The sequence below is a fragment of the Phlebotomus papatasi genome, chromosome 2 (genome assembly GCF_024763615.1).
Source record: "Phlebotomus papatasi isolate M1 chromosome 2, Ppap_2.1, whole genome shotgun sequence".
Classification (NCBI taxonomy): Eukaryota; Metazoa; Arthropoda; class Insecta; order Diptera; family Psychodidae; genus Phlebotomus; species Phlebotomus papatasi.
Genome location: NC_077223.1, coordinates 103,714,832 through 103,728,450, shown reverse-complemented (window position 1 = coordinate 103,728,450; position 13,619 = coordinate 103,714,832). Strand labels below are relative to the sequence as shown.

Below are 13,619 nucleotides of genomic sequence, written 5' to 3'. Positions count from 1 at the left end.
GAACTCTTGTCAATTTGTAGGCATTTGCAGGTCACCACCAGGAATAATTTCAGGGAAAGAGGAGGCCCAAGGTAATAATTTACTGTGCAATCAAAACACTCACCTGAGCCACTTTTTCGCCCATATTTGGCGATGTATGACGAGTTCCTTGGAAATAGTTGGCTGATCCATTGTCCTGCACGCAAGGGAAAAATAGCATAGAATTAATTTCCTATTTGAAATAAATTTTGCTATCAACTGCAAAAGGAACTTATTCGCTTTACAGGGAAGATAATATGGCTAAAAATCTGTACACCATTTCGAAACCTTTGAGAAGTTTTAAGGGAACCCCTAACACTTCTTGTGAACACCTCTTCCCAAAGACGTCTAATTTAGTTAAATAAAGTGCAGATCGCGTAAAAAATCAGTACAGAACACTCGTCAAAACTTTTGAAGCTTTTTTATAGCAAGTTTACGTCATTATGGCAAACCATTAGTTTTCTTTGGGTTTTATCAATTTTTATACAAATTTGAGTGAAATACAGTCAAGATTGCGTAAAAAATATTATAGAGGAACAAATAACTAAAATGCTTACGCTCGTCAAAACTTGTGAAGCTTTTCTATAGTAAATTGATGCAATTATGGCAAACTACAATTTTTTTTAGAGCTTTTATCAATGTTTATATGAAATAAAATGAATTTAAAAGAAAATTGAGTGGAAAATCATCATTATGGCTAACAGTAATTTTTTCAGAGAAGAAAATAATTATAGAGGAACAAATGACTAAACTGTTTAGGTTTATCAAAACTTTTGAAGCCTTTTTATAGTAAGTTGATGACTTTATGGCAAACCATAATTTTTATAGAGCTTTATCAATTTTTATATAAAATGAAATGAAATAAAAAGAAAATTGGGTGGAAAATCGTCATTATAACTAACAGTAATTTTTTCAGAGAAGAAAATTATTACAGAGAAACAAATGACTAAATTGTTCAGGTTTTTTATCTAAACTTTTGAAGCCTTTTTATGGTAAGTTGACGCCGTTACGGCAAACCATAATTTTTGTAGAGCTTTCATCGATATTTCAATGAAATAAAAAAAAAAACATTGCGTAGAAAATATTTAAGAGGAATAAATTACTAAAATATTTAGACTCATCAAAGCTTTTGAAATTTTTTTTATAGTAAGTCGATGTATTTATCGTGAACCTTTTTAGAGCTTTTATTAATATGAAATAAAATAAAGCAAAAATTGCGTAGAGATTAATTTTATAGAAAATTAAATAGCTGAATTATTTAGACTCATCAAAACTTTAGAAGCTTTTTATTGCAAGTTGACACCATTATGGTAAACTGTAATTTTTTTAATGATTATATATGAAATGAAATAGAGAGATTGCGTTGAAAATCACTATATAGGAAGAAGTGAGTAAAACGTTTATGCTCGCCTTTTAAAGTTCATTTCTATAACAAGATGACGCCATTATGGCAAACCGTAATTTTTCTATGAGCTTTTATCAATATGAAATGATATTTAATAAAATGCAATAAAAAAATACTGCGTAGGAAGTCATAACAGAGAAATAAATGACTAAAATGTTAATGCTCGCAAAAGCTTTTGAAGCTTTTATAGTAAGTTGATGCCATTATGGCACACTGTAAATATTCTTAGAGATTTTATTAAATGAAATGAAATAAAATAAAAAAAGATTGCGTGGCAAATCGTCATAGAGAAATAACTGGCTAATTTGTTTAAACTTGTCAAAACTTTTGGAGCTTTTTATTAAAGTTTGACGCCATTATAGCTAACTGTATTTTCTTTACAGTTTATGTTTATGTTTATATGGAATGAAGTAAAAAGAAGATTGCGATGCAAATCATCATAGAGGAAAAATTAATTTAAGTGATTACGCTTGCCAAAACTTTTGAAGCTTTTTATAATAAGCTGACCCCATTATGGTAAACCGTAAATTGTTCTTAGAGCTTTTGCTAATGGTCACGAGGCTACTTGACCAAAATATTTAAAAGAATAACACTCCTATGTACATAGAGGTTCCGCATGATCAAGCAATTTTTTTATAAGTTAAGGCCTAATGAAGTAAGAACCTCTGCCATCTTCTGCCGGTCATGAATTCTTATCTACTCCATTTGGATATACCCTATAATGATTTTAATGATCTGAATGCCCAAGAATCTCAGAAATCCAAAATAGTTTGTGGCTTAACTACATGGCGCGCCTTAAACATATTTTGCTATAAAATATTTTCAGTTTATAGCATGAAAGCTTATCACTATAATTATGGTGATATTTTTATTAATCAAAATCTCATTCTTTCAGTCAAATCTAATTCTTAGATTTGCTGTAGTTTTAAATGTTATGAAAACTCTCAAGCTTTAGCCAAACAAAGCACGGTGTTGGATTATAATGTATTATGGGATTAAATATTTCAGCACATACGGAGAATAAACCAGAGATAATATTTTTTCCTTTTATTTTTTCTCAATTATTGTTTATTTTTCTTCAAATAGAGGATAGTTTTCTTAATAGTAAAATAAATAACCTCCCTCTCTATAATAACGAATTAATGATTGCAATAGGGATTTATTAGATGGTACGTTCATTGATTAATCCTCAATTTTAAGTATGTTTACTTATTTTGCGATGTTTCGTATCGATTTCATAATGTGCTCTAGCCTAGAATGCAATTTTTCGGCTTAAGGATATAATTCACGCGAGCAACACATGCAATTGCAATTATATGCAGACTATGCAGGTGGAACGTTTTCATATAACAATTTGAATTCGATTGCGAAAAAACAAGTTTAATTAGGTGTAAACAGGTCTAGTACTTATGGATACACTTTGAGTGCCAATCAGGCGATTTAGAAGACTATCCGACGCGATCAACTGATCATGGACACTGGTTAGCGCGATCACTTGTTGTTCGCCCCTAAGTTTAAAATTGTTTAGCAATTTCGAGGTTTATAAATAGGCTTATTGACTTATAAAAAAAAGAAAATCTCAGTTTCATTCACAAAAACTATAAATAATTTCTAAATAGCTCTACACTGAGAGGAATCCGAAAAAGTTAAAATAACATTCCGGAAATGTTAATTTTCCCCTGCAATATTGATCCAAAATCGGTGTAAATATTATGCTTTTCAGGTGTATTAGGGGTTAAAATTACCCTTTTTCATGTTAATTTTACCCTTGAAAAGGTGTAAAATTAGTATTAAAAATGTTGATATATTTTCACACCTAAAAAGTGTTAAAGTTATGAGGAAAAAGTTAATCGCACCCACTTTTTTTCTCAGTATGTACACCATTTTCAACCATATTATCTCCTCCTTGATTCACTATCTTGTGCACGAGGGATACCTTAATTCTGTCTGATTTCACATCGGAAGGCACGTTGGACAGGGAGGAACTTGAACGTGGTTCATGGCATGAGCTGTGCCGAAAGGAGATTGCTTTATATCGCTGCAAATCACTCTCAGACGACACATAGGGAAAATATTGCCTCGATGAGTGTCCTGTGGTGCCTAAAAATTATCCATGAGAAGAAGAAACATCTGTAGAGCATTTTTTCTGCCCACAACCAATCGCCAACAACACTGTGTTTGGAGATATAAAAAAAAACTTTGACAATAGCCAGAAAGCTCATTCGAATAAACAATGACTAAAGAAAGCCAACACTTTGAACAAGAACATCGGTAGGAAAGAATAAATTGTTTTCGACAACAACAACAAAAAAAACACTTCGTGGACAAAGAATTCAGCACGACATATACCACTTACCTCAGTTTTTGTCTCTCTCTCGTAATTTCATGACCAATTTCCCGGGAAGAGCTCTTTTTCCAGGGAAGTGGATAAAATTGAGCAGGAAAAAATACTACCATATTTTCGTATCTCTTCTACGGGATGTTCGTATCTTTTTTTATTTAATTATTTTTAACAAGATGAATATGGTTAAAATGTACGTAAAAGAAAAGATGTAGATACACAGTAAAAAATCGAAGGCGATTGCACTTAATTTATCAGGATTTTAAAGATAGGGAAGCATGGGGCAGTTTCAAGTATGTGTTTTTTTCTTTTAGAAATTAGGACTGATACAAGACCTAGTTTCCTTGAATTAAAATCCTTCCTTCTCCGGATTCTCTAATTTGGAAATTTTTTTATTTATAAAAGAAATCAAATAATAATGTTTATTTATAGAAGGCTATAATTTAAAAGTTCTAAAAAACTATGATGAAACCTAATTTAAAATTAGGGATTTAAAATAAAGATAGTTAAATTAACAAGATCTAAAGTTGTTTGTTAAACTCACTCCATGTAGTTTTCGTTTTTAAACCTGCCTTATATTTCTTATGAACTCTACTGTTGCGTTTTGCATGTTTGGCTATAGAAATGCAATTTTTCGTCTTAAGGCTATAATTCTTGTCAACAACAATTATGGAATTGTAACTACATATAAGCGAATGGAACATTCCACTGAGAATTTTTCGAGTTTAAGTTTAAAAGGAATCCTCTCATGTTACATGGATTTCAGACTAACGGTTTAGACTTTATTTCACGAAGGTCTTGAAATTCTTAATACAAAGAAAAAAATATTCAGGTTAGGATAAAGTTTCTAAAATCATTCCTTTTGAGAGTAAGTAGAAAAGTACCTTGTTTTGACATATTAAGGTAAAATTTAGAAACATGGAAACTAAATTATTAGTACACTGAGAAAAATGGTTGATAATCAGATCGACCCTGTTGATCAAAATAGTTGATTAATTTGAAAATTGATCAATAAGTCGATAGAAATGTTGGTAATTTCTATCAACAGTTGATAGTTTGATTAACAAGTTGGTAAAAAAGTTGATTTTATCTACATAAAAGTTGATTTTCCAATTTTTTCGACTAACAGTTAATCAGTTTTAAATACATTTCTATCAATTGTTGATCATAAAATATCGAAATCAACTTAATGATCAAAATGTGTATAAAATTTATCAACTATTAACTATCAAATATAAAAACCAACTAAATAATCACCTGTCGATAGCAATTGAGCAACAGTAAATTCTTAAAGCAAATTGATAAAATTTTCAATAACAATTGATTAGTTAACAACTCCGTTTCTATTTGACAAAATCTGATGAGTAATAATATTATATTATACAAAAGTTGATTTTCAGATTTTTTGACCAACAGGTAATCAAATTTAAATAAATTTCTATCAATTGTTGATCATTAAATATCGAAATCAACTTAATGATCAAAATGTGTATAAAATTTATCAACTATTAACTGTAAAATATAAAAACCAACTAAATAATCACCTGTCGATAGCAGTTGATCAATAGTAAATTCTTAAGAACCAAGAAAGTTTTGAACAATTGATTAGTTAACAACTCCGTTTCTATTTGGCTAAATCTGATGAGTATAGTTGGATTAAAGTTAGAATATTTCGGGGTTGATTTTGGAATAATCGAAAGTCTGGTACTCTTTTATATCTTTCTTAGTGCAAATGACTAATTTTGACCATCTTTTAGGATTAAAAACAGTGCTAGGGAATTTTATGTGTTAAATTTAGAAATATTAGCGTGTTGATGTTAGAATAATTTGGAGTTAAATCTAGAATATTCATTTTTAGAGTATTATAATATTGATTTATGTAACATTTAGGATTCAACGGTGAATTTTAGTTACCTTCCGGGGTTAATTTATTGAATCTTTTAGGATTGATTTTATTGAATATAGTCAGGCGTGATTTTAGTAACTTGATGGTTATTTTTAGAACAGCGTGAGGGCAAATTTTATAAATCTGTTAACTCGGGGGTTACTAAAATCAAATTTTTTTTTCTATGTAAGCCAACTCCCTGGCAAGTTGCCTGAAATTTGAAGTCACTTTCTCATACTTCGATTTAAATTTATATGGGAATTTTTTTCACTCGCTACCGTTATGCTAAATATTTAAAAAGTGAGAAGTTTTCCCGTATTATAAGATTCCTTTCCGAATGGAGGGATAAATATACTACATTTTTGTTTAAATAAATTTTTTCCTCGGAGCACTGTGAGCTGAGTCCGAGATCAATTTAGGAATTGGCTTCAAATAGCTCCATATGAAAAGGCCAACTTGCCAGGGGGTTGATGTAGGCAGAGGTGGGGCTACTTTGAACTGAGGGGCTACATTGATATTAATTTTTTGCATATTTCTTAAGGAAACTGAGCTCTAACATAATGTAATTTAGTTTTAGATAGAACACAATTGTGGAAATACATAAAATAATTGTAAAGCCTAGCTTCCTTTAGAAGTATACGAAAAACTCGTATACCAATGTAGCCCCACTTTTCCCTATACGCTTTCTCCAAAATTCGAAAGCTTATCACTATCAAATTAAAATAATACGTTCTTGAAACTGCCATCTAGATAATTATCTTGCTTATCTTCAAGGAAAACACTGTTTAATTTAAAAGAGCATGGGGGTAAATTCCTGTGTAAAATTTACCCTCGACCTATTTAAATTAACACTTTCGGTGTAAATTATTAACTTTGATACAGATGCACTCGTTCTAATTTTTACTGTGTTTTAGAAAAAAGCTCCGAATGGCAATGAAAAAAGTCCTACTAAACTTTCAACAGAGAAATTGATAATTCCAAAGGCAATTTTTGTTTTTTTTTCTAATTATTATTATTTTTTTTTAGATTAACTTCACCAAAAATCTTAAGGTGTGCTGCATTTATGCAAACTCTGTGCCAATCGTGTGAGTCGCAAGAAGCTGATCAAGAGAGTGAATTGTAAAAGCTGCAGATGATGCAGCACACCTAATCCCATTAAGTGCCAATCACTTTTCACATGTGGAAAATGAATTTTGGTTATGCTGGTGGGCGGTTTAAAAGGGATTTTCTTCAATATAAAATTGAGGAAATTGATTGCATTCCCATCAAACCACCAGCTCAAATCGATGAAATTATCATTCTCTGGTTGAATATCAAGTAGCTAGAAGTAAACCATATTTTCGTGCCATTAGCAATTTTATTGGTGTCATAAAGAATAAAAATTTATTTATTAGAAAAAAGACCCTTCAAGTGTTGATGTGAAAGTGAAGAATGAATAAAAGAAATACACACTAATAGAAAATTATATTTTTGGTGGAAGAAATAAGAAAACAAGTTTTGAAAGGAAAAGCGTGAATGAAAACAGAAAAAAAACCCAACGCGTGATAAATTCTCCCAATATGGAATATAAATCAAGAAAGGAAAAAAAAATAGTGAAGTCTGTTTTCCTTTTTTTTCTCTTACTATAAATAAAATAAAATAAATAAAAGATAGGTAGTCATCACATACCTTTCATAAAATCGTCGATTGTATGTGCTCGCTTCTGAATGAGGCCGCGACAGTTCTTTAGGTTACTTTCATAGACCTGGATTAGTTTTTGGTCAGGATCTAAATGACATACAATTGGCAAACACAAAAGAGGATTTTTTTTGACAATGATAAAAAATGCACACTCATTTCATCAATTAAAAAATCACAATTTAAAATTTTTCATGGCTTTAGAAAATAGGAGTTTTTATCTGTACAGAAAATTGGGAATCAAGTCTCACCAGAAGCTGAAAACTTTCATTAACGTTAAAGGTGGACATTTTCACCCGGTTCTAAAGAAGATTCTTTACGACCAACCATCACGAAAATTCGTTAAGAACCTTATTTCTCACAGTTTTTTGATTGAAGAAAATTAAAGTGTTCTCTGGAAATTGGGTTTCTCAATAAAAATAAGAGATAAGCCTTTTTTAACTTATGGTAAATATGATTCTTTTATTCGGAATTAGGTTCTTCGTGATCATTTGATAGAATTCTAAATAGATTCTCTCTGTTAAATTTTAAAGCTTAGCAGAGAAGACTCGGAAAAATATTTTACAAACTTTTAAGTAGGGAAAACTGGGGTACCATCGAACATGGGGTAGTACCGAACACTAATTTTTATTTCTAAACTGCTTGGACTATCTCGACCATTTCTCCAGAGAACAAGCATCCCAATAGTGCATATAAATTCATATAGGTCTTGTCCTCTGAAGTCTTATATCTAATTAAAAAATTACAGTGTTCGCTGCAACCCCGTGTCTCAGTGGTGCCCCAGTCTCCCCTATCATACGAACTAAATGGAAGTAATGAAAGATTACCGTAGATACCGGTGGCTTTGCAACCCTGTTCTTCTTAAGCTTTGCTTTAATTCTAGCTTTAATTCATGATTAAGAATTGTATTCGTAGATCCAACTCATAATGTGGTTCAAAGTTACCCGCATCTACGGTAGAGGGAAATGGGCTACCATTGAATTGGGACACCTTTGAAATTGGGCTTTTCCCTATTTTTAAATGAAATTGGACCTTATTATGACACTGATAAAAATAAAAGGATCAAATTGATCCAATTTTGATCTTTTTGCAAAAGATGGATCAGATTTCAAACTCTGAATGCACATTTATCATAATAGAACATGTGTATTTGATCCATCCTTTACAAAAGGACCAAATTTGGATCAATTTCATCCTTTTATTTTTACCAGTGGATATAATTTAGCGCATTAAACTAATTCCGAAGAAAAGGGGTGGCAAAGCGTCCCATACTTTGCGAAGTGCTCGAACTCGTTACTTAGATGCAACCAGATTAGAGAACTTAGATGCAATACCTCAAAAGTAATTTCACATATTTTACTGTTTAGCGGTCCTCAAGCGTTTTAAGAGTAATATGCAATTGATTTTCTGACGAAAATTAAGCGGTTCATTACCAGTTCAGAACTTATTTGAACCGATTTTTAAATCACCTAAAACATTGCCTAAAATACACATTTGAAGCAATATTGTTGAATTTCGAGTGAAAATTAGTTATCGGTTATGAACCGGGTCATTACCGATTCAGAACCGATTGGTTGAGTTTTATCGGAAATTCCAAGACCTTTCCAATAAGCCCAAATGATATTATTCAAATGATAAATACCCTCTCTAGATTCTTTCTAACATTTGACCTGGAAAAATATAGTTATTAGGAATGATTCGACGGTATTTTCGTCTCAGGACAAAATGTCCACCTGGGTAATATTTTAGATGGCAAGGAGATGGGTCGAGGAAAATGAGGGCCATGTTAACAATCCTTGGGTCGACTTATGAGGGAAAGTGATATCAATAAATAATTTATAAAATTGTTTTCCTTAAAAAAATTAAAAATAAATATTGTATATTGTCCTAAATTACTGGTTTTCCTCTAAATCTTTTTTTAAAAGAATACCTCAGTTATAAAAATATTTGATTATTTTTAACAATGATTTTCAAGAGAAAATATACATATTCTTTTAATTTACAAAAACTTGTTCGTAAAATTTTTTGCTCTGGAGGTTAGCCAACAACGCTAAGACGGCGACGGCCGTTATTACTAAATCATGATTTTCCTGTAAAACCTACATCGTGAAATTAATTTTTTAAGAACCATTTCTTTCTAACATTTTGCAAAAAAAATGGAAAATTTTGCTGTTCATGATCATTCACAAACAAATGGTTGTAAAAAATACCAAAATTATCGTTAATAGATAAGGGGTAACTCATTTTGAGAAACCTTTGTCAAATATTCGAGAAACGCTTCAAGAAACTCGAGAAACTGAAGAATTGCATCGTGAAACCTGAAAACGAACTTTTTGCATCACGAGACTTGAGAAATCCCACTTTTTGTATCGCGAGACTCAAAAAAATCATTTTTTGCATTAGGAAACCCGAGAATTCCGGAAAATTTAATCGCGAAACTCAAGAAACCAAAAAGTTTTGTCAATAAAAATGGTAACGAGTTACCCCCTGTTAACAAATCATTTACGAAAATTTTTTGTAATTTTTTTTAATTTTTTGTGAACTTCTCATTACTATTCAACCTAGACTTACTAAGAATTTACAAACATTTTACAATGTTTTTTCTGGACAGTAAAATTTAAATATTGAATTGATTTTAAAAATATTTAAATGACTTTAAATACGACGCTGAGTACTCAGAGTTGTTAATAATCTCATCTACGGAAGGATGCGGCACTTTCAGGTATCTGAAGATCTTTTCTAATATTTAGTAAATATTTCTGAACTTATATTTAAGCTAAACTGAATCCAGATAGAATTTCTTAAGTATTTGCTATTTGAATACAAATGTTTACAGAAAAAAAGTAAAATAGTTTCAAAATGTTTGTTAATTCCCCCAGGAGTCTTTATAAATGATTGTAAATCGTGTAATCCATTTAAAAAGTTCGTAAAATTTTGTACTTTCTTCTGAAGAATTCCTTCGTACATTTTTGTTTGTCTGACAATACTTTACGAACAAATGCAAAAATTTTACACACCCTTTTTTGTTTGTTTATAAAACTTTACGAAAAAATGTTTGCAATGAAACAGAAATACTCTTCCAGTGATTATGCTACAAATGTTGTTCGTCAAAAAGTACAAACTTTTACAAATTTATTTGTGGATTACTCGATTTAGGGTAAAGTGATATAATTTGGAATTAGTGTTACAAGTTGGACAATTCGCCGGTATAAGTTGGACATGGCTTTTTTCTTGATAATTACAGTACAAAATTTGTTTTTAAACAGAAGGAACCAAATTATAAAACTATAGCATTAAAAATATACAAATAAAAATGAAATAGGGTAAGTGTGCCAAATTTCGGCATAGTTGCATGCAAGCGTCAAAGTCTTAAGTTTGAAATGTAATATTTTAAATACAAATTGATTTCTTTTATTCTTTCTTCTGAAAGAGTGTTGCTTGGAACCTTGTAAAGAGTTTACTGTCTTTATTTACTCTAAAATCATTCTTAATACATTTTAAAATGAATAAAAATATAGACATAGCTTTGGTACCCTATTTCGGCCACCTTCATTCTCATAGTTCCTTGCCCTTCGGGAATTCTTCCAATATTTTTTCACGTCATCTCGCTAATCGAAGCTACATTTTTTTGGTATTCTTTTGCATTGTATAATGTCTAGAGTATGCAAAAACTAAAAATTCATGGAAATTCGAGGAATAAAAAAGGTGGCCGAAATTGCAAGCTGGCCGGAATTTGGCACACTTACCCTACCAAATTTATTAAGACAAAAAGCCCTGTCCAAATTGTACTATTGTCCAACTTGTACCACTTTACCTACGAGTTATTTTATAAAATATTGTTTTCTGTATAGGAGAAATCATTCAGTCTTCGCACACTTTCTGGCTTCGAACACTTCATATTTTACCCATTGCTTTTAGGGATAAATACATCATTTTTTCCGGGAGCGTCAGGATTAAGGCTAAAGTGTTCGAAGCCAGAGTGTGTGCGAAGCCGAAAGCCTTCCCATGGAAGCATAATGAAGTTCCTAAACCCAAATTTCCATTTCACCAGAATTTTCCAAATGAACATTGAGGATATTCAAAACATCTCCAGTGTAGATTTTAGCTTGATCAGAGATGGTTCATCAAAAGAGCACGATAGCAATAGCTGTGATTAAGGAGGAATCGCAATTAAATTGCACCATTTTGAGTGTAAGAAATTTTCCGTGAGATTTGATCCCCAAGCATAGTGTTATCAATTTTTTATTTTTGGGATGGAACAAAGGATTTCAATGAGGTGTATGAAGGAAACATGAGGAGATAATTGAACTGTAAGAGCTGTATCAACTGAATAAATAATAAATTATTCCTCTGATAGGGATTTACTTGTGGCAAAAGTATGTGTCCTCATCGTGAAATTCCCACCGGATAGAAATATAAACCACCCAGAGTCGAGTGTGCGTCATGGCTTTCGTGGCCAGGACGAAAGCTCATCACGAAAGCTCGAGGAGAGGCGCAAAAGTACACAAATAAACAGCACTCCTTCCAGTATCAATGCGGTTTGACTCTTAGCTTGTGATTGTCCTGGCGCAGGAGCAAAACAACAATTCTTCACGAGGAAGACACACACCTTCACCATTTCAGGCAACAATTCAGTTTACACATGTTCCAAAAGAGTAAAAGAGAGAGAGAGAGAGATCAAAAAGAAAATGTTGAAAAAGAACTTTTCTTTTGGATGGAAGGAATAGAGAGAAACAGAAGAGATAGAACAACTAAACACTTGTAACATTTCTGGTTAACACTGAGAAGTTTTTTCATGTTAAAAAAATAAATAAATTCACAAGTAAAATGAGAATGCTTTTCTCTAAAACAAATTTGTAAAAAAAAATCAAAAAAAAAACTTTCTTACGATGCAGGATGAACTTACACTTGGCCTGATGTGTCTCAAAGTCCCAGCTCTTTGTCTGTCCCACCTCGTTCTTATTTCGCGAGTCAGGTGTCACTCTCTGGAATGATATCGATTCAATCTGATAAGTGGCTCTTCGGGGGCCCTGGCACGGCACTTTCACGCTACTCGTGCTCGCCTGATGACACACCTTCATGGGACTGTCGACTTTGAGTTCCTCCAGCACCACGGACTCACTGCCCTTCTTGTCAGCCACCAATTCATTTGTCCTAATTAGCGTTGGAGTCGACATGGGGCTCCACACCGAAGTGCTATCCCCTTTTGCCAGCTGATCCGGCTGTGAAGCACTACAAGCACAATCATCATCAGCTACCATCTTCAATTGAACTCTAATCCAATCCACAAGACGTTCAACACCAACAACTTTTTCTCAAAAAAATATTAAATAAAAAAACTGCTAAAGGCTTACTATTCATCGAGCATAAAATAATTTTTTAATGTTGAATAACATGATAAGAATAAAATTAAAAACTTTCAGTTTCCGAGATAATATTCTCTTCCGGTATTCATGAGATGCTAAATGTTCTTAGTAATTATCCTCAAAGCATTATTCACCAAATTTGCGGAAAAACGAGTAAAACTCATCTAGAATAGAGCTGCATTAAGAAAAATATGCAAATTGGGATTGAAAAAGTTTCCCAAATATATTAAAATATTGGAAGATTAGAATTTTTATTACCTTGGATTAAAAAAAATGAAAATATTCAAAATTCCCCAAAACTTTCTGAATGAGCGTTTTTGATACCCAATGAGTGGACAAAAATTAGTTTGTCCCATTTGTTCGGAACTGCACGTTATCAGGAATTTTGTCAATTGATTTTAGAGCGTATTTTGGCATTAACTCTTTCGCGTCCCACTTTTATTCAGCAGATGATTTCATGTAAAATTGAGCTTTTCCTAATGCTTTATGATCAAATATAATAGTTCAGAGAGGGAAAAGATTTTCCATTGCGTGAAAACTCGGAAAAACCCCTTGTCATATATGACCCTATTGTCCTCAAGGGAAGTGTACATACCATTTTCAAAATCTATATCTCGGGCTTTTTAAGAGTATTTTTTTTAACTTGAAGTTATTAATTTGGATGAACACTGTACTCCTGGTGTTCAAGGAATCTTCCTGGTAATCCCTTGAACAGTCACTGTCACAATATTTTGAGTAGTATTTGTCAAAAATTAACTTATCCACATATTTTTTAACACACAATACAATTGCACAATATGAAACGCTTGCAGAATACTCTAAAATATTGCAAAATATGTTATAATTCATCAGATATAAGATGAAATGTCCAGGAGCAAGATATTTTCCTCCTGGATTTCACAAAGAAAAACAATGTCCCAACGACAT

General features: G+C 31.9%; 1 protein-coding gene across 5 annotated transcripts in view; it reads right to left on the bottom strand.

Moving 5' to 3' along the window:
* Positions 1-13,619, bottom strand: part of LOC129800533 (potassium voltage-gated channel subfamily H member 6) — a 148,862-nt gene that overhangs the window by 85,019 nt on the left and 50,224 nt on the right. For 4 of the 5 annotated variants that reach the window (XM_055844991.1, XM_055844990.1, XM_055844993.1 and 1 more), the window contains exons 6-8: positions 12,233-12,558; positions 3,360-3,523; positions 104-175 (exon numbers count right to left, since the gene is read on the bottom strand). In XM_055844991.1, the coding sequence (XP_055700966.1) occupies positions 104-175; positions 3,360-3,523; positions 12,233-12,558 (562 nt within the window). The remainder of the gene's footprint in view (positions 1-103; positions 176-3,359; positions 3,524-12,232; positions 12,559-13,619) is intronic. The other variant, XM_055844994.1, reaches the window with a different exon arrangement.